This window comes from Mustela putorius, unplaced genomic scaffold (assembly GCF_011764305.1).
Source record: "Mustela putorius furo isolate JIRA1106 unplaced genomic scaffold, ASM1176430v1.1 tig00000585_pilon_pilon_pilon, whole genome shotgun sequence".
NCBI classification, from domain to species: domain Eukaryota; kingdom Metazoa; phylum Chordata; class Mammalia; order Carnivora; family Mustelidae; genus Mustela; species Mustela putorius.
The window spans coordinates 6,566,396-6,587,189 of record NW_025421424.1 but is presented as its reverse complement, the minus strand read 5'-3'; the positions used below and the strand labels follow the sequence as shown (position 1 = coordinate 6,587,189).

At 48.6% G+C, this 20,794-nt stretch overlaps 1 protein-coding gene across 4 annotated transcripts in view; it reads right to left on the bottom strand.

The window, feature by feature from the left end:
- Nucleotides 1-20,794, bottom strand: part of TSPAN2 (tetraspanin 2) — a 63,239-nt gene that overhangs the window by 22,400 nt on the left and 20,045 nt on the right. For all 4 annotated transcript variants that reach the window (XM_045081867.1, XM_045081866.1, XM_045081868.1 and 1 more), the window contains exons 2-6: nt 19,138-19,240; nt 8,446-8,543; nt 5,834-5,908; nt 4,487-4,585; nt 3,187-3,258 (exon numbers count right to left, since the gene is read on the bottom strand). In XM_045081867.1, coding sequence (XP_044937802.1) covers nt 3,187-3,258; nt 4,487-4,585; nt 5,834-5,908; nt 8,446-8,543; nt 19,138-19,186 — 393 coding nt within the window. In that variant the 5' untranslated portion in view covers nt 19,187-19,240. The remainder of the gene's footprint in view (nt 1-3,186; nt 3,259-4,486; nt 4,586-5,833; nt 5,909-8,445; nt 8,544-19,137; nt 19,241-20,794) is intronic.

Below are 20,794 nucleotides of genomic sequence, written 5' to 3'. Positions count from 1 at the left end.
AACCACAATGAAATACCACCTCACACCTCTGAGAATGGTTAAAATAAAAAACACAAGAAATAAGTGCTGATGAGGATGTAGAGAAAAAGAACACTTATGCACTGCTGATGGAAATGCAAGCTGGTGAAGCCACGATGGAGAACAGAATGGAGGTTCTTCAAAATATTCAAAATCAAAATACCATATGATCCAACAACTCCACTGTTGGTATTTACCCAATGAAAAACACTTTAATTTGAAAAGATATATGGCACCCCTATGTTCACTGCAGCATTATTTATAAAAGTGAAGATATGGAAGCAACCCAAATGTCTATCAATAGACAAATGGATAAACAAGTAGTATATATACACAATGGAATATTACTCAGCCTTAAAAAAGAATGCAATTTTGCCATTTGCAACAACATGGATTAGCCTAGGGTGTAATGTTGAGTGAAGCAGAGAAACACAGAGAAAGACTAATGCCATATATTTTCACTCATATGTGCAAATTAAGAAATAAAAGAGATGAGCAAACAGAGGGGAAAAAAGACAAAAAACAGACTCCTAGATATAGAGAACAAACTGGTGGTTGCCAGAGGGGAGGTGGGTGGGGAATTGGATGAAATAGATGAAGAGGATTAAGGAGTTGTTTGTGATGGGCACTGAGTAAAGTACAGACGTATTGAACATTGGGGTACAGATGTTCCTTCTTTTACTACATCTGTATCTTTGGGGTAAATACCCAGTAGTGCAATTGCAGGGTCACAGGGTAGCTCTATTTTTAATTTTTTGAGGAATCACACACTTTTTTCCAAAATGGCTGTACCAATTTGCATTGCCACCAATGTTCATAGCAGCAATGTCTACAATAGGCAAACTGTGGAAAGAGCAGCGATGCCCTTCAATAGACGAATGGATAAAGAAGATGTGATCCATATATATAAAAAATGGAATACTACTCAGCCATCAGAAAGGATGAATACCCAACTTTTGTATCAACATGGACAGGACTGGAGGAGATGATGCTGAGTGAAATAAGTCAAGCAGAGAGAGTCAATTATCATATGGTTTCACTTATTTGTGGAGCCTAAGGAATAACACGGAGGACATTAGGAGAAGGAGAGAAGTGAGTTGGGGGAAATCAGAGGGGAAGATGAACCATGAAAGACTGTGGACTCAGAAACAAACTGAGGGTTTTAGAGGGGAGAGGGGTGGGGGAATAATGGGGCTGGTGGTGGGTATTGAGGAGGACACGTATTGCATGGATCTCTGGGTGTGGTGCACAAACAATGAATCTTGGAACACTGCATCAAAAACTAATCATATATTTCATGGTCACTAACATAGCACAGTAAAAAAATAAAATGGCAAACTTTATTAAATGTATTTTACCACATGTAAAAAAATAATAAAGCAATATATTAAAAAATAAAAAAAGTATTGAATCATTATACACCTGAAACAAATTTAACACTGTATGTCAATGACATTTGAACGACAACAAAAACGAATCACATTGGGAGGGCCTCCCTCAACCCTTCAGATCACGTGCCCCCTGTTGAGTCTGTGGTGCTCCTCATGTAGCCTTACTCATGCACTGCTGGGTGGTGGAGCTGGCTCCCTTGCGGGCCTGTCCAGCAGATGGGGAGAGCTGTGAGGGCAGTGGCTCTACCTTATTCACACCATCCTACTCATGGGGAGTCAGTAAGTGTCCAATGCCTGACTCACGACACAAGCTCGGTGCGTTCAGAGCTGCATGCCCAGAGCATCCATGTCATTGTCCCCATATTCTCATACCCCCCCATTACCTCCCACATTATGTCTGTTCTTTCCCAGACCTCTTCCCTGAAACTGCAGAGCAAACAACTTTAACGATTTCCTAAGACCAAATCCAACAGGTTATCTCCGGCCTTCATTTCTTTGTCTTCATCCCAGCTCTGGACTCTATGGGCAAACCATCTGCGCCTTCACTGCTCCGGCCACAGTCTTCTGGCTTCTAGTCTCCTGCTTACCCCGTAAATGGCAGGGTTGTCAGCCCACCTCTATCTTATTCCACACAGTCCCCCTGGGCGTTCCTTTCCACTGCTATGGCTTCAGCTACCACTGCCATGCTGGGATCCCTACACCCATCCTGAGCTCGGATTATGTGTAATTCCCACAGTCATCTAAAGAGCAAACTTGACCAAAACTGCCCCAGGATCTGCTCCTCTCCCTGTATTCACCTCTTGTGGAGAGCAGAGCCTCCACCCACCCATTCGGCCCAAACAGAAGTCTGAAGTCTTAATTTCCTCCCCTCAACTCCCCCTCACATGCAAGAGGTCTGTGGACTCCACCCCTGAACATCCTGGAATCTGCTGCTTCCTCTCCCTTCCCACTGCCCGACACTTGCATCAGCTCCTCATCCTTTCCTCCCAGGGTATGCACAAGTGCCACTGAAGTGGCATCCCTCCATCACTCTCCAACCATCTATCTGTCACACCTGGAGCCTGAGTACTGTTTCTACAACTCAAAACGGACCATGTTAATCCTCTGCTAAAAGCAACACCTTTCCCAAACTTCCAGGTGTACAATCAGGCCTCTGTCTACCTCCCCAAGCATGTCCCTTACCATGCCCTCCAGAGTCCCTATTTTCCTGGAGTTCCACTCGGCTGCACCTCTGCTCCTGCTGCTTTTGGCCTGGGATGACCGTCCCTTGTCAAAATGCAGCTTGAGGATTCCAGTCTCTGTGAAGCTTTCCTAATGCCCCTGTCTGCACTGTACTCTGTATGGACCAGGCACAGAACTTTCTCCCTTGACTAGACTTTGAGGCCATGGACGCAAGAGCCACATTCTTCATCTTGGAGTTTTTAGAAACAGGCACAGTGCCTGACACATAGCACTTAATAAATGAAGCATTTATCAGTAATGCCACAGAGAGGTCTTGCGTGACATTCTCAGGGTACACACCCTTGGACCTGGCAAGTTTAAGTAACGCCATAGCATTTGCACCATTATGGGCAAGGCAGCATACCACCATTTCCCAGGGGACCAGGAGACTGGGACTCAGCATTGCTTCCTACTCTATGCAGAAGAGAGCTGAGGCACAGAAGCCACTGGGAGAGGGCCTCCTAGATCACACCCATCAACCTCCCCCACCCCCACCGCCTCCGGCTAGAACCATCTTACATGAAAGTAGGATAGGAACCCTGGCAGAGAATCTTACCTTGGGCCCTAGAAGCTCCTTTGGGCATGTGGGTTGGACTGGTTCAGAGCTTTCCTTTCCACAGCACTGAAACTAGAGAGTCAGAAAAGAGTTTTTAGGGCAGCGGAGAGAGAAGTGGGAGCTACAAGTCTGGGCATCACTGCTGAGGACCAGGGGACTGAGGCAGCAAAGCAGCTATGGGGCCCAGTCAGAGCAAACCAAGCTACCATTTCTAGAAAGATGGTGAAGAGTCACATAATCATGCTAGCAAAACAGGGAAAGGAATTCCGTCAAGTTTTCTGAGTTTTACGTTGGGAAGTGACTCAAGGCAACCCAAACAAAGCAAGAAGCCAATGGATGGCATCTGTGTGAATTGTTGTTTTTTAGACAGGTATTGGGTTTTTAGATTCTTTTTTTTTTCAGCCTGGGAGTAGTTTAATCTACTGAGTGGCTAAAGTTTTATGAGCTTCAGGAAGGGCTCATTAGCTGGGGACAGTCTGGGACAGAGAGGAAAAGTGACCACAGCAGATGAACCCTCGGGACTGAAAGGCCCGGGCCTGAAGGCTGGTCAGCAAACAGGTGTCCTGCTTTACCGCTGGTCCTTCAAGGACAGAGGAGAATGTGTGTGGCTTGATGTCTCAGGGGCAGCTGAGGCTGAGCCGGAGAAATGTTTGGTACTTCCAGGACAGTCCTGTGACGAACAAGAATGGGGCTACCTGAAAGCACCTGGCCCAGGAGTTCATAGCTACTTCTGCATATTGCAGAGAGAGGTTAAGACTCTGGCCTGGCCCATCTCTTCTGTACCTACTCCTTGGCTGCCTGTGTGCAGCCCTCAGCACTGCACTGACAGCACAGTCCCATGGAATGTTCCAGGATAAGGGGAGCATGGCTCTCTCTGTGCCCTTTCATTTTACAAAAGGGGAGCTGAGCGATTATTAGGGAGACAAGGAACATGCTTAAGTGGCGGGCCTGCAGTTAGAAATGAGCTTTTCTGACATGAAGGTCATGGCTGTTTGTTATACCACTAAGCCGCCTTTTGAGAGACCATGGTATTTAATTGGGCGGCTTTCTGGGTGTTCTTATTTGTGCTCTTTTGTCTCCCTGGGGCACATTCCTGACTTCCTCTAGCGAACCCTCTGTGCTAGGCCTCTTTCTCTTCTAGGTTCTACACAAAATGCCAACTGTGTCTCCTGAGAGGGCTGAAATACAGTGCTCCAGCTTCATTTCACCACATTTATTCTGATCCAGGTGAAGAGAGAGAGCCTGGCTAATGAATGATCTTTAGAAGAGATGATTTCAAGGAAGAAGTAAAGTTACTTACTGTTGAGTGGAAGGTAATGAGAGTCCCATTTCCCCTTTCCCTGTCTTTCAGGTAATCATTGTAAGCCTCCTCGTACATGGTCTGAACATGTCGTATAGCCTGAAAAACCAAGGGGACAGCGAGTGGGGGAAGTTTCAAACATTCTCCTTTCATTAAGGAAAACCCCCTATTCCTTACCCTTGGAACATACAGCCTTTCCCTATGTTTATCTGTATTTAAAGACAATGCCACATATATGCGAAAATTACAGGCTCTGGAGTTTCTCAGACACTTTCGGAGATGGAAGGGTAGACTAACCAAGTACAGCTTTCATAGACTAGCAAATGTCTTAGAGCGGACGTTCTCAAACATAAATGGACGTTGGCATCCATCAGCCGCCAGGCTCTTGGGCCCCGCAGGACATTCTGACGTACAACCAGAGTGGGGACTTACGTGTTCTTGGTACCCTATTTGTTAGAAGTACTCAAGTCTGTCCATGACATGGTTTGAAAAATGTTCATGACCAAGGAAAACTGGTTCAGCATACAAATAGGAAACTTAGAGAATGTTTTTTTCTGGTTATAACAGCATGTGATCTGATGTCCCTAGTGATCTCAAAAAGTCCTAAGATCCAATTCCTCCAACCTATAGAAAGAACCGGTTATTTTAGAAATATTCTAAAGGAGGTGATATTTACTTATTCTACATGTTTACCATTTTTTAGAAAAATCCAAAGTTTGTACACACAATACTGGTAGCACATGAATTTATGGGAAATACAGTAAACTTAAGATTCCATTCTTCCTCTTTTTCAGGCCCTTCTTTCCCAAGTGTGTCCCTTCCTCTCTGGCCTCTGTGGGCTCTCTTGATAACGTATTTTGGATGCCTACAGTTTGAGCACCAATTTAAATAAGTTGGCTTTCCCAGCACACAGCAAGTCAGACTTCAGACTTTGAGGATGATGTGGCCTCTTTTCAGGCCAAGCCCTATGGACAAATGATAATCTAACAAGGGGTAAAAATACACGTTCCTCTCCATCCCTCTTTCTCATGTGTGCAATCTGCCTGCCTCCCCGTTACAAATGGGATCATCTTAAACTAGAGATCCTTTAAAAGAAATCATAGACTCTTTTACAGATCTAATGAACTATCATCTTCTCAGAAAAACGTGTGCAAATAAATGTATGTATACTTATACATACAATATGCACAGGTCTGCACAATACGTGTAGGTTAAAAAGTTCTGTGTAAAGGATATCTGTGGGGATTATTTAGTTTTTCAGTATCATTGTGGGTGAAATATTCTCATAGCTTTTGCCATAAAAAAACACTTTAACCATCATAAAAAGAAATTGTAATTTCTACTTACTACACCCTTGCCTATAAAAGCAAATACTCCAGTGGTTACTTCAGCAGCAAATATCACCAGGAGGCAGGTGAAGAACTGTAGAGGAAAGAAAATACTCACTTCATTAACTCAATACCTTTTCAATTTATTTGGCCTCTTTAATGCTAGTTCCACTTGGAAAAAAAAAAAAAAACATTAGGCGAGATTATTAGTTTGAATTGATCTGGTAGGAAGCATCTACGGCAAGTTTTTTCATTCATTCATTTGCTCATTAATTCATTCAGCAATTGTTCATTAAATATCTACTCTGCACCAGGCACTGTCCTTGGCACTGGGTGTACAGTGGTGATAAGATATAATCCCCACGTCTCTGCTATCATGGACCTTCTATTAGAAAAAAGGGATGAATACTCGCCATTTGCATCAACATGGACGGAAGTGGAGGAGATTATGCTGAGTGAAATCCGTCAAGCAGAGAAAGACAATTACCATATGGTTTCACTCATATGTGGAACATAAGCAATAGAGCGGAGGACCACAGGGCAAGGGAGGGAAAATGGGAAGAAATCAGAGAGGGAGACAAACCATGAGAGACTCTGGACTCTGGGAACCAAACTGAGGGGATGGGGAGTTGGGGCAACGGTGATGGGTATTAAGGAGGGCACGTGTGGTGCTGAGAACAGGGTGTTCCATGCCACTAATGAATCATGGACCACTACATCAAAAACTAAAGGATGTACTATATGGTGGCTAACTAAACATGACAATAAAAACGAAAATGTGAAGTATGATAAATGAGTAAGGCAATAAAAAAGTGAGTTAGATAATTTCAGGTAGTGATAAAGAAATCCCACCACTTACATCAGGGAAATACAAATCAAAACCACAGTGAGATGCCATCTCATGCCAGGCAGAATGGCTAAAATTAACAAGTCAGGAAACAAAAGATGTTGGCGAGGATGCGGAGAAAGGGGAACCCTCCTACACTGTTGGTGGGAATGCAAGCTGGTGCAACCACTCTGGAAAACAGCATGGAGGTTCCTCAAAATGTTGAAAATAGAGCTACCCTACGACCCAGCAATTGCACTACTGGATATTTACCCTAAAGATAAAAATGTAGTGATCCGAAGGGGCACGTGCACCTCAATGTTCATAGCAGCAATGTCCACAATAGCCAAACTATGGAAAAAGCCCAGATGTCCTTTGACAGATGAATGGATCAAGAAGAGGTGGTATATATACACAGTGGAATACTATGCAGCCACCAAAAGAAATGAAATCTTGCCATTTACTACGGTGTGGATTGAACTAGAGGGTATTATGCTAAGAGAAATAAAGTGGTCAGGAAAGACAATTATCATATGATCTCTCTGATATGAGGAGTTTGAGAGGCAGGGCTGGGGTTCGTGAGGGGAAGGGAGGGAAAAATGAAACAAAATGGGACCGGGGAGGGAGACACACCGTAAGAGACTCTTGGTCTCAGGAAACAAACTGAGGGTTGTTGTGGGTGTGAGGGAGGGAGAGGGTGGCTGAGTGATGGACATTGGGGAGGGTATGTGCTATGATGAGTGCTGTGAATTGTGTAGGACTGAGGAGTTACAGACCTGTACCCCTGGGGCAAATAATACAATATATGTTAATAAGAAATAATTAAATTTTAAAAAAAGAAGGAAAAAGAATTCCTGTCACTTAGAACAGTGCCTGGCACCTAGGCAGTCAATGAATTCTTGATGAATGAAAGAGATTCCATAAAGATATAAAACAAGGCCAGGACACAAGAATTGACTGGTGGGGTCTAGGCTTGGGGAAGGTGTAGTCCAGACTCGGCGGACTGTAACGCTTCTCTGGGGAGTGGGAGTGTGGGTGAGGGGCAGCCTCCTGGACAGATCTCTGCTCTGCTCTCGTGGGTCTGCTCTGTGTTCAGTGATAAATGACAGGGAGCTCAGCAACATGGGAAAGACAGGAAGAATGGAGGACGGAGGAGGTGAGTTAGAGATTTTACCCTGCAAGAGCTCAGAAGCAGAAGCCACAGTTAAAAATCAAAGATTGCAACAAGAAGGAGAGACTGCCCCTAAAATCGCTGTTTCTGATCCCTCATGGAGAAAGACAAAATCTTTCTCTCTTCCGGCCCCTCTTCCTTCTCTTTGTTTCTCTAGGGTCACTCTGGCATTGGATGTAGAGCAGTAACTGAAATTCATTCTTTTCTTTTTTCTTTCTTTCTCTTTTAAGACAGAGCCTGCTTATTAAAAGAAACCACAAGAGGGATGTTCGAGGTTACTGATCTCAAACAGCAATTCTTTTCTTATAGTTCACAACACTTCCTTACCTATGGGAACCTTGGCTGCCTCCCTCACTGTGAAATAATTTTGAAGGAGCAATCATAATTACCCCTTACAATTATTAGGCACTTTTCCTCCCCAAACATCTTCATGCCATGGACCTCATTTTTTTTTCCATACTTTCCATATGAGGCAGGGACAAAGATAATGTTATTTTTGAGGAAGAAATGGAGAAACGGAGACTCAGGGAAGAGGGAGTGAGTGCCAAGATCTCAGTAAGTCCAGGAGCTGATGCTGGAGGCCAGACCTGGGGGCCCCCTTCAGACTAGTTCCGTCCCCCCACGCCCTACTTACAGATCCAAGCACACACTGCGACTCCCGCATGGCTCCGCAGCACCCGAAGAAGCCCACGGCCATCATCAGGGCCCCTGCTCCAACCAGCACGTACAGCCCTGCAGGGAAGAGTCAGAGGAGCAGCTGACCCTCAGCCCGCTGGCTGCCCAGCAGCTCCAGGGGTCAGCTCCCGGTCGGGCTCTGCAGCGAGTCTTCCGCTGCTGCTAATGTGATAAGAGACACCTGTTGAAAGCACCTGCCAGAACCTGCGCAGGGATCCTGAGAGGCAGGGGCTCGGTTACCCCCAGGGAACAGAGAAAGTTGGTACTTATCCAGGTGAAGGGATCTCCTCACCCTCACTTGAGCGGCAAGGATCGGAAAGCTCGTGTGTCTGATTCCCAAAGCATATATGCGCTTAACCACCTCCACACGCTCTCTCCCTGCACCCACCCAACCATGCCAGCCAGGCACTTTACCTTTCAGGTCTCTACCACCCCTGTCAAGTGGTCATTACTATCATTTGCATGAAACTGAAGCAGTTGGGTCCAGCGGTCAGGATCAGTGCCAGAGGCAGGGTACAAACCCACACCTCCCCTAGGAGCCCCTTGGGCTCTCGTGGCACTCAGGAATTCATGGCTGTCACCATCTATGATGGCCAGGAGGACAAAGTGTCTGGGAGGGCTGATGGGCTGCCCAGATGGGAGAACACGGACACAGCGGGGCAGAAGAGGAAGGGTTTGGTTACAGAGAGGGGCCGGAGGACACAGCAATAAAGCCGTAAATTTTGTGAGAATCACACACTTTAGAGGGCATCACCATGTACACTGGGCACACGGGTATTTGCTATGTTCTAAGAAAACAGCTGAGAGAGGAGGTGACAAGGTAACACACACCAAATACTGTTACTAATACAATATTAGCTTCATTTATGAAGGGCTTACTTTTTCTGGGCATGGCAACTGGCACAGATTTATTAATTTAATCTTCGTGAGGCAAAGCACCATTATTATATCCATTTTCTTTCTTTCTTTCTTTCTTTCTTTCTTTTTTTAAAGATTTTATTTATTTATTTGACAGAGATCACAAGTAGGCAGAGAGGCAGGCAGAGAGAGAGAGGGAAGCAGGCTCCCTGCCGAGCAGAGAGCCCGATGCGGGACTCGATCCCAGGACCCTGAGATCATGACCTGAGCCGAAGGCAGCGGCTTAACCCACTGAGCCACCCAGGCGCCCCATTATATCCATTTTCTAGAGAAACTAGGCCCCCAAAGTTAAGCAATTTGCCCAAGTTCATAGAGCTGGGATAAAAATACCCATCTGCTTCTAAAGCCACGCCATCACCACTACCCTAGCCTGCCCCACCCGTCCAGCACCAATAGCAACCTTCATTTGGGTGCTAATTTCACTTATTACTGAAGGCAAGGCATAGAAACCATTGCTCACAGAGAAAGAAAAGGACCGAAATGTTCTTGTTCTGAGAGAAATAAAGCCAAGCCCTTTCGTATTTCCTTTTCTGATCCAGAGATAAGTTAGCACACAATGTGAGGCCTGGTGCTGGACTTGCTTAGAATAATGCTAATTGTCTCTATTTTATTTTTTGCATTTTAGTCCTATGAGTCACCTGGAAACCCCTCCCATTCTCTGAAAGGGTGGGGGAGCCAGTGGTCCGCTTCTGTGGAGGAGGCCTGGGTGCGCCCGCTGGGTGTCTCCGGGGGCCCCTCTGGGTGCTGCCGGTGGTTTGTGGGCAGATCTCTTGGGTCCCTGACACAGATGGGGTGGCAGGCCAGGCTGCTGTTCTTCCGGTCTCCCCCAGGCTGTTGTCAGGGCCTCCGGGCTGGGGAAGCCCTGTGGCGTCTGCCGGCCTGGGGCAGGTGTTCCTCTCTCTCTCTCCTGCTCTGCTGGCTTGGCCCCTTCCTCCCCTTTCCCCTTCACCAGAAAAGGAATTTCGTGTGGAATGGATGTGGTCATGAGAGAAATGACACCGTATTAAAAACAGACTAATGTTGGCTCCACTGCCTCAACACCTTATTGCTTCAAACACTTTCTTTTCCTAAGCTCTTTCATTTCCATCATCTCACCGGCCTCTCGAACAAGCCCATTAGATGAGGCAAGGGTTCTATTTCTGGTTTGTTAGTAGGGGTCGGGCCCGGAGACCCAACTCCTGTCCTGTTCGACCAGGCAGCAGTGGCACCACCTTATTTTGTCCCCTCACAAAGGGTCGCACACATGGGCTGCCGTAGTATATTGATTTTCCTCTACAGATTCTGCTCCAAGTGACAGTCAAGGGTCTGGGCCCCCCTGGAGCCTTCTGTAGCTTGGGCTCCAGCGCAGGGGAATTCATCGGGACCGGACCCGGCCTGCTCTTTTCCACTTGGTGCTTTTGCAGGTTCTCGTATTTGTCTTTCTCTGTATCTGAAGTCCACCACCTAACCTTATTCACCCGATCTAGAATATGCCCAGCACAAGACAGGATTCTTGATCAGCCTGGCTGTCTGCCACTGCCCATCTTTGCCGGGAAATACACGCTAGGAATACATTTCATCAGACCTCCACGAAGCCGCCACAGGCCTGGGCTTTCTCAGGGTCGGGCAGATGAGTGTGTGGCCGCACTCCTGAGAAGGGGCTTCCGGGAGTCCAGAATGCAGGAAAGAGGGCTGCTCCTGGGGAGGCTGGGGTGCGGTGGACACAGGCACGGGGGCTGAGGAGGACAACATTGTACCCCACCGTAGACAAACTCACTCAGCCCTTCTGGCAATAATCCTTGTCCTTCTAAAATAATGACACCCCCTACCTCCACGCACCAAGAAAATCTGCTTATTTATATAACAGGCCCTTCTTAGGCTCTTGGAATCCTAGAGCTCAGAGCAAACACACGGTGGGACTGACCCAGCAGCTCCGATCCCTGAGGCTCTCCCCAGCAACCAAAAAGCCTCGTCTGTAGTAATTCATTTTTAAATGGCTCTCCCCCTTTCCGGGACTGGGTAGTGGCGCGGTCATCCATTTCCGTGACTTTCTGGAGGCAGACGGTTTTACAGACCCGGCTAATGACCATTTTTCATCCAAGAATATTTTTTCTCTGCCTTGGTGCCACTCTCCCTCCCTCCCAGCTGGCCGGGCTGCACATAATTACATCTGTATGTGGAGTGCGGGATGGGGCTTAGCTGATGGGGAAAGTAGAGACTTGAGCTCTACGTGAATAACAGCGTTGGTTATGGAGTACGGTTGTGTGGAGCCGAACACGGATGAGTCATGGAGTCATTCAGCTCTGGGGTGACACCTGCCACTTCCTGGCACCTCAGCCTGCTCTGTGCAGCAGCCACACTGTGCGCCCGACGGGCAATGGCCCGGGAGCCGGCCCCCACGCCATCAACCCTTCTCTCCTTCTGACTGCATGGCCTCTAAACCCAACCACTCACTCCTTGGCCTTTCCTCCCCGTATCCTCGCGTGGAGTCATGCCTCCTCCCTCCACCGAGGAACACAGTAACCTCCCTACATAAAAATAATAAAGCCCACACAACAGGTACTGCTTGTATGTGTGCTCTTCTCCTGCCTCACCTGGCGCGATGGGGTCTGTGGCTTATTAGTACTCACATGTCACAGCTGGGGAATCTGGGATTCCCTGGAGAATGGAAGGCGTTTGCCAGAGGAACTGCCCAGATCATGAGAGGCAAACCTGGAACCGAGCTAGGGAGTCTGCTGCAAAATGCACAGTCTGACCCCGCTGGTGCAATTTCAGTGGGAACGCAGGACAAGGGGGACTCTCAGCTAAAAGCTGTTCACTTTGCAATTTATAAATGTCAGGAGGGTGAGGGCCTGCAGAGTCTCTAAGGGATGATGTCTGGGTCTTCCTCTGAAAATACAGGGCTGGGAGCTAGAAATCCAGGACTGTCAGCTGACCTTCGGGTATTGTTATCTGTGATATGGAAATAATAATCTCACTTGTAAAAACGCTTTGGAGAAACTGTCGCAACCAGGTAAGCTACAGCACCTCTCTTCTGAAGACACCATGACTCTCTGGGAAAGCTGAAAACCAAGAAGTAACAAAATATGATCGGAGTGAGCTGGAGTTTTGAAAAAAGCAAGCCAGCTCCTCAGCGTTCAGCCCTGGAACCCTTTCCTTTACACATAATGTTACACACAATCGAAACCAGGCTCCCTGACTCTGAATTCAACAGGGGGAGACAGCTACGCGTCAGCCTGGGACCCTGGAGAGCCAAAGGGCTGCTGTCTGTGTGGGCAGCCCCTCTGTGGAAAAAACCTGCCAATGTCCTTGGCTTACAAACACGACTTCATGTGCCCCAGCATGAGTGCCCCATCCAGGCTTCTGAGGCCCGGGAGGCCAGTGCCCTGCTCAGCACTCCTGGAAAGGCCCCCTGTGCTGTCTTGTCCCTCTAGGAGGCCGCCGTGGAGAGGGGCAGGTTAGTGGAGTTTGCAAGCCAGCCGGCAGGGGAGCGTCCCCCTGGGGTTTGTGGAGACAGACCACAGTGGAAATAGGGCAGGAAACCCCAAGTTATCCCAGCAGTTCCTCTCTTTCAGGCTCTCTGTTCTCCACGTTAGCACTCCAGGGACACCGATATCCTGCCCCAACCTCCGCACCTTGGCCTGGACTCAGAGGACCTTGAGAAGGGACGGTAGGGGGCAGGGCTCAGGGCCCCTGTCCAGATCTCTCCACCCTGTCCCCAGCTGTGATGTCAGGGTGGATCTTCATCACAGGAAGGGAACCTTCTCCATCACAAGGAAGAAGCAAGGATCCCAGACAGGAAAGCATCCTCACCCCCAAGGACAGAGAGAAAGTTCTCCTACAAAGCCTGGAAGTCATCTGCCCAGAAACAGGGAGCTAGGCCCTGTGCGTTCCTGACGTTGCTCTCAGAGAGGGGCCTCTAGGCTGTGAGGCTCTTTCTTTAAAAGCCACTTGAAAGTGCCCCAGCCTGTTCACCAACACTCTTTAACAAAGGGGTGATAAGAGTTTCGTGGGCTGATTGCTCTGGCACTAATTCTGAAAAGAAAACACCCAGCTTAGTGACTGCCACCCTGTGACATGAAGTGAGATTTTCCAAAACCTGTGCCTGCTTCTTTTTTAAAGTCCTATTACTTCACAGCGTTTGCTCTGTAAGTCCATAAATGGTGTCCTGGTGTATTTTTCTTCTCGTTTTATGGCCAGAGAGCAGGTATCTTTCCTATTTGGATAATTATTTATTGAGGAAAGAAGTACCGATTTCTGCAAACATGTATATGGCTCCAGTTATAGTCTAAGAAACACCTGAAGGTCTCTGACTTCCCGCGACTGTTTATTGTTGTCACCATCCAGGTAAAGAGTACAAGCACAGGCCGAGGCGTCAGCAGACCTGAGTTGTAGGCTGAGCCCCCCCATGAAGAGCTGGAAAACCACCGCTGACTGACAACCTCCTGTTTCTTCTCCCCTGTGCTGTTTCCTTATTCTACCTGGTGCTAAGATTCCTGATAACACGTTTCCCTGAACTTTGAGCGCTGACTGTGCCAGCCACTCAAGGGCAGACCCGGGGGAGGGGAGGTGTGGCTGAGGAAGAAGAGCTAAGGGTGGGCGAACCCACATCCATGCCCCAGGCCACCAAGAACACACCAGAAGGACTCAGACCCTGCCGTATGGACTGCTGTTTTCCTCAGCCAGCATTCACTTCCTCGTCATCTCTGTGACAGAAACCAACCTCTTCTGCGCAGTCCCTGTGGACTTTGACCTTTAAGGCAAACGTGAAGCCCAGATGTTGGCCAGCAAGCCCATCCCAATGACCGGTGTGGGAACAGGCCCGGACCTGAGACAGCTAGCAAGACTGACGCTAGGGATTTTAGTCAGAGCTGCTGGCATGAAAGCAGGAGGTCCCTCCGTTGCCAGGGTTACGAGGGAGCTGGCACCTGAGGCTGGGACCGGCCATGTTGTCACGTCTTGAGGAAAACTGCCCGAGAACGGAGCCAAAGGGAAGCAGAGGGGAGACATGGGTACAGGTGGGACTCTGACCCCATCACTTGCACGAATCTTGGACTTTTCGGTTTGGCGAGTCAAGAAATTTCTGTTGTGCTCAAGACAGCCTGCGTCAACTTTTTGTGACTTGCAACTAAAAAAGTTCTGACAGATATGTCCAGAAAGATCTGACATTTCTTGCATCACGGGCCGCTCATATTGCTTCGGTTTAGACTAGCGAATACGAATGTCCGCATGGAACGGGTCCCCTCCTACTGAACCCAGGAATCTCCTGAATTGACAACACTCCATTCTGATTTTTGCCACGTTAGTGGTTAAATACCAACGTAGGGGAAAGTTCACTCTTACCTGTGGGAGTCTGCCTAGCTTCTTGGGCTTACAAAAGCATGAAAAAGGTTTTCTTACCTTGGACCCAAATCGACACGTGTGAAACTGCTGGTCAGCACCGTGTGGGACAAGGCAGACAGAGGATGCTCCCCACGCTGCACCTCCGCTCTACACACCATACCCCCTCTGAGCGGAAGCCCTTCCTTCCGCAAATCAGGTTTCCACTGAGGCTCATGAATGATTCCTGCTAGACTTGACTCATCTCTTGCTGATATCTTTGATCGTTTTGATTCCTTCTGTCCCTGACTTTAATACTGTTTAATAATACTGTTTAATAACGTTTCTTGTCTTTCTTCACAGTCCCTACTGTTGACAAGCACCACGGTGATGCCCTTCTGTCTGAGTCACCTAGCATGTTCTTTCCTATCTCCCCTCTCATTCCACTGCTGCTAGAATAATCTCTTTAAAAATGCAGCCCCGGATCATCCCTCCCCACAAACCCTGAATCATCCCTCTGTTGCTTTACCAAATGAATAATAAGCGTTGACCTTCAGGGCCCTGTGTGTTTGTCCTCTCCTTCCCTTGCTCTTCTAATCCTACCTCCCACCTTGCCCCAATCTGTTCCACTCCAGCCAGAGTCCTCTGCCCAGCCTGGGCTTGCTGGTCACTGTCCCGTGGACACGCCTGGCACGGTCTTTGCCCCACATCCTCCGCTGTGCTTGTTTGTCTTCCACTCATTGATGACAGCTGGTCTTTAAAACCGAAATCAGATTCTTGCCTCACTGGTTTAGAATAACCCCTGATGCACCCACAGCAAATACCACTTAGCTGGCATTTAGTTACACGCTCGTTTCCATTAGAATTTAAATTGTTAACTCTGTGAGTCTTTTCACATAGATTGCAGAGATACATGGGAGCCAGAACAGCGTTCTCATCCTCTTTTGTGTGATTCCAGAGCCCAGGACTATAGATGCTGGCTGATGTAGCCATGAATAGATTATATGTTTTCCTAAATGGAGGAGCCTATAAAAAAAGAGGGAAAGACTAGAAGGACCCCTGTTTCAATGCATAACGATGTCTGCATAAACCCAAATACTTGATGAATTCCCCAGATTAAAAACACCATGAAGAGATTTTTAGATAGTCAGGTGTTTACCCTCATTGAAAGGGAGACAGCCTTTCTTACCTGTTCTTCAGGGAACCCAGCTCTTCATAGTTTTTTAGAAATGGTGTTTCTTTACTGCTGCCCCAAATTCCCTGTTCAGGCTGAGGAATTACATTATAGGGATTTATATCTTTCAACCTCACTCTTGGGGGTCATGAGAGGCTAGGTGACTCGGTTTTAGGTGGCTAGTTTTTGCCAAACCACTTGAAGGAGAATGTCTGCCTCTAAGGGAAGGGTGGGGGCGGGGATGCTGTCTTTCGTTTTGGTTCTAATGAAGGATGGACCCTTCCCTCCCCATCCACCTGAGGGCACAACTGCCGCTTCTGAGGGCAAGTCTTGAGAGTCCTACCTGGGGAACTGGAGATAAATTGGGTTCCAGTGCAGAGCCTGCAGCACGTGAGGAGACAGACTGAAGGCTGATACCCTGAACCCCTCCATGCCTGAACTGCAGGAGCAAAAGATTCCCACCATTTTATGGGGACTGACATCGCATTGGGACATAAGTGACTAGTGAATTCAGAGTAGGGAGAGAAAATAATGTTCACCCTGAGGATTAGCTGTAAGTGGTTGGAGGAGCTAGGTCAGAAGGAAGTTCCTAAAAGAGTATCCTGAACGATGAGCTGTGTCTTCCTCAGGCTAAAGAAATGACGGGCCACTGCCTGCCTTCTACTGGCCAGCGCTAACTCAGAGTCATGAACAAGGCTCTCCCTAGCTCAGTCCGTCTGAAAGCCCACTGTCTTCTGAGGCCCCATTCAAGCACCCATCCACCCTGACGGTTGTCTTGCTGATCCCCAGTGTTCTCTCTCACTTTTTTTTTTTTTTTTTAATGTAAGCTCTAGACCCAACGTAGAGCTCAAACTCATGACCTGAGATCAAGAATAGTATGTTGTACTGACTGAGCCAGTCAGGTGGTTGCTAGAAGCTTCTTCCTAAATCTTTGATGCTTTTTAAAAATATGACTGCTAAATTCACGGGTGCATATCACCACTGTTCCCACAGGATCTTTTTTTTTTTTTTTTAAATGGGCTCTGCACCCAATGTGGGCTTAAGCTTACCACCCTGAGATCAAGAGTTGCATGCTCTACCGACGGAGCCAGCCAGGCGTCCCTTCTCACTTCTTAATTCAGTGATTCTGTTTGTACCACTCATGAGCACTTAACATATGGTTGTGATTATTGTCTGCTGTTTATCATTGCATATGCCTGGAGAGGCAAGAATCCCATTACGACGGGATCAGATCTTTGCTGTCGGTAATCCTGTGGGCACTGAGGTGTGACAATGCTGAACAGAGTTAGAAATCACAGGGAACAGCTATAAAAAAAGCCGCCCCGGGACCATGATCAACACGAGGGGAGAGGTGTTCCTTCTGGTACCCTTCCCCAACTGTCCCTGCATGTCCCCCTCAAGGTGGTGGGGAACAAGGACAGGCTGAGCTCTGACCTGGGGCACTGGGGCTCACTGTGGGATGGAGAACGCTTCTGAGGAAGTTTCCAGGGCCCAGAGTTCCTCAAGGAGAAATGTGTTAAATGTGTGTGTTAGTTTTGGATGGAGAAGTGTGTGCTACCTGGAAACCACATGGGTGGAAAAGAGCATTTCAGTGTTAAGTATAATGACAGACTCCTCTGCTGCTTCCTTGGGACAGAACTCTGACTTGGTCCAAGTGTCAGGGGCCCTCTGGGGCACCTGGGCCCATTCCCAAGCCCAGAGTGACTCTCCTTTAGTCACAGGAGCCCGTCAAAGCAGCTCTCCTGGCGGCCGTGACTAGGTCAGGCATGAGCACACAGGCGGCTGTGGCCAGCAGGCTGTAAGAAGAGGGCTCCCGGGGGTCTTCTGACAAAGGTTGGATTCATTCCTGAAGAGGGCTGTGTGAGGTGAAACTGGCTTTTTTTCCTCTCTCTTTTGGACTTGGCAGCATGAGGATATGACACTTGGAGCCACCACAGCTATCTTTTAAACCTGACGGGACGTAATTGAGGTCATCTCGAGGACGGCCAGTGGAAAGTTGGGAAAAAACCTGGGTCCTCGATAACTTTGTGGAACTCTGAACTCTGGAGAGTCCCCATCACCGCATTTCTTCCACTGTGTTTCACTGATTTCCAATATACATTTGACATATTCACATTTTACAGTCCCTAAAATTGGGATGCATATTTTATGGTATGTCATGGTTGAATTGGCAGCATTTCTTCTTAGGAAACTCCCATGAACTAACTATGTGTTTTACAAGACTACATCTACGCTTTGGGGAACTGTGGACTGTCCTTACTGCCACCCATCTTACAGTAGGTTTGTGGTTACTTCCTTCTAGAAGTGTCTTTGCCACTATGGCTGCCCTCCTCAGGAGGCTCGGCTGTGGGAGGGTGCTGGGAAGGGGAGACAGCACAGCCGGGACTTGCCCTTTATGAGGCCTGGAGTGAGCCTGGGTGCTCTGTCCCTCCTGGGAAGCAGACACTGCTCTTCTAGGCACCGGGAGCAGATAACCTGCCCAGGATCCTTCTTTCCCTGTACTCTATGTACCCTGTAGCTGGCGCAGACTGTGGGATGGCCAGACACATCGGACTGTGACCTGTAGTGACAACAGTCTCGGGCTTGTTGAAATCTAGAGTCCGGGTGTACTTGGCTGGAGAGTGAGGACAGCCCACAGAAGAGGACGAGAAGTAGATCAGAGGGACTAAATGCAGGAGAACGCTCAGGCCCTACTTACCACGTTGTCTCAGAATTGCAGGCCACCCCCTCTTACCACTCATCCCTTCCTCACAGCTGGTGCTGCAGGCAGCTCGTTCCCAGGGGAGCCCTGCCCTCTGCAGTGCCTAGTTAGGGAGTGACTGAGTACCTCCGAACCTCGAGATGTCTCTGCACTTGGAATTGTCTCCCTCATCGACAACTTAAAATACAAGATCACAAATAAACCCCTCACTTGGCAGGGACCCCATCAGCCCAGATGGATTGATGCATAGCTGATTTCGCTCAGTGGGCAAAAGGGAGTCTTCTAATTCTTTGGAAATGGGTGGCAGCTGAAAGAGCACGGCGGGTCTGTCCTCTGACACTGGTCTTTCTTGATTTCGATGAACCATGTGGGGAGCGGCAGGCTAGGCGTGCAGTGCCCTCGCCCACCATGACCACACAGACCCTCCAGCCCCCAGCCAGGTAGCTACAGGGCTCAGTTTTGCCTCTTCACTTCCCCTCCCCCAGAAGTCCAGGGGTGGGTTCTGCTCTAAGCCCCTGGGGCAGCTCCAGCTAACACTCAGGGAAGCTGAAGTCACTCACCCATGTAGAAATACTCTGGGGATTTGTCCTCCGATGAGAAGTCCTTCATGGTACCTCCGAACCGAAACCATAGTCCGAAACCAATGACAGCCGACCCTGCCAGCTGAAAGGGAAACAATACTGGTTTTCAGCAAGGGAAGGGGACGGGTGCACACAGTCCAGGAGTGGGCTGGGGGCACAGAGCGTTGACGCTGAAGAGGCTGTCCCTTTAGACATCAGCTTGTCCACCCTTCACATTTCCTGGGGGAGGAGAAATGATGTGCTCAGAGCCCCCCAGGTCCCCGAAGGGATGGATATCAGAACTGGGGTTTCCTGATTCCAAGCTGAGTTGTCCCTATTCTTCTGGGTTGCCCTGTGGTTGCTGGGCATAGAGAGCACAGCCTGGGGAGGCATCTCAAGAAGAATATTCCATTAATGGTTCCCGGAAGGCATGTGCCCCCTGACATGTTGTCCTTTCCTGGGCACCCTGGACCTCCTCAGCAATATCATGGAGAGAGGGGACTGTGTTTCAGCCTCTGGGTCGCCCACAGCAAGATGAACTCTCAGACCTGGGGGAAACCCATTCTTTTAAATTGGGGGGAAACACATAGCCTTCAGAACCCACCCACACCTTATGAGTGTGCAGTGCCAGTTAGAAAGCTGTTCGGAGACATCTAGAACCCTTGCTCCCGGGGCCTCCACGGTCACTCCACTGCCTGGGGATGGTTTTGCTGGCAGAGAGGAAGCTCAGCCGGTTTTTGTTTTGTTTTGTTTTGGTTTTTTTTTTTTTTCCCCTTTTGGTTGCTATTTTGAGTTTCCATGGAAAGTGAGAAAGGAAAAATAATTTTCTGAAAAAGCATGGTTTGTGTGCTGTGCAGCTCACGGTGAGGCCGTGTGGCTGGCGCAGGCCCGGCTGGGCAGGCTGGCAGCCCGTGGAGTCATTGCCTGCTTCCTCTGAGGGCTTCTGTGAGGCTCTGTGTCAACGCGGGGTCTTTTCTACTATTGTAGAACTGGGACGACTGCCGGCCTGCAGGCTCCCGCCACAAGCTCCCATCCTGGGCTGCATCAGGCCAGTCCATCAACAGACATTCGCGGGGCACCTTCTGGACTCAGGTTACACAGGGAAGGAAGCAGATGTAAAGACGGCATCCTCGTTCTGCCAACCCGTCTAGTTCATGTGGGGGCCCCTGGCCTGTCACCAGATGAACAGATTAGAGGCTGTCGCTGTCTCTGTCCCAGCAGGGAAGAGCGGACACAGATGCTGGCAACAAGACAGGATGCAGTCAGACGAGTAGAGGTTTAATAAGGAAAAATGGTATCAGAGTCAGGGGCAGACCAGAGCCCTCGGTGCACAGGGGCCCTCTAATGGCAGGGCTGCAAGCCAGGCTAGTGCTGCCCTTCGGGGCTCTCTGGCTGGACTTAGAGAAGGCCTTAGCCGTTCCCTTTGCTCCCTGCCAGGCCAGCTTCTTCAGAAAAGCAGTGTTACTTCACTGACGAGTCTGAGGGGCTAGAGCTCTACCAGCTGAACTCTCTCATGCGGAATAAGTAAAATTTTCCAGGACTCAGAGGAAAGCACTAATTGGATAATGTGAGGGACAGCTAAAGGAGCTGGACTCAACCAGCTTTCAAAGACTTTTGCATTTTTAAACGGGTAGCATGGCATGGAAAAATATTGACA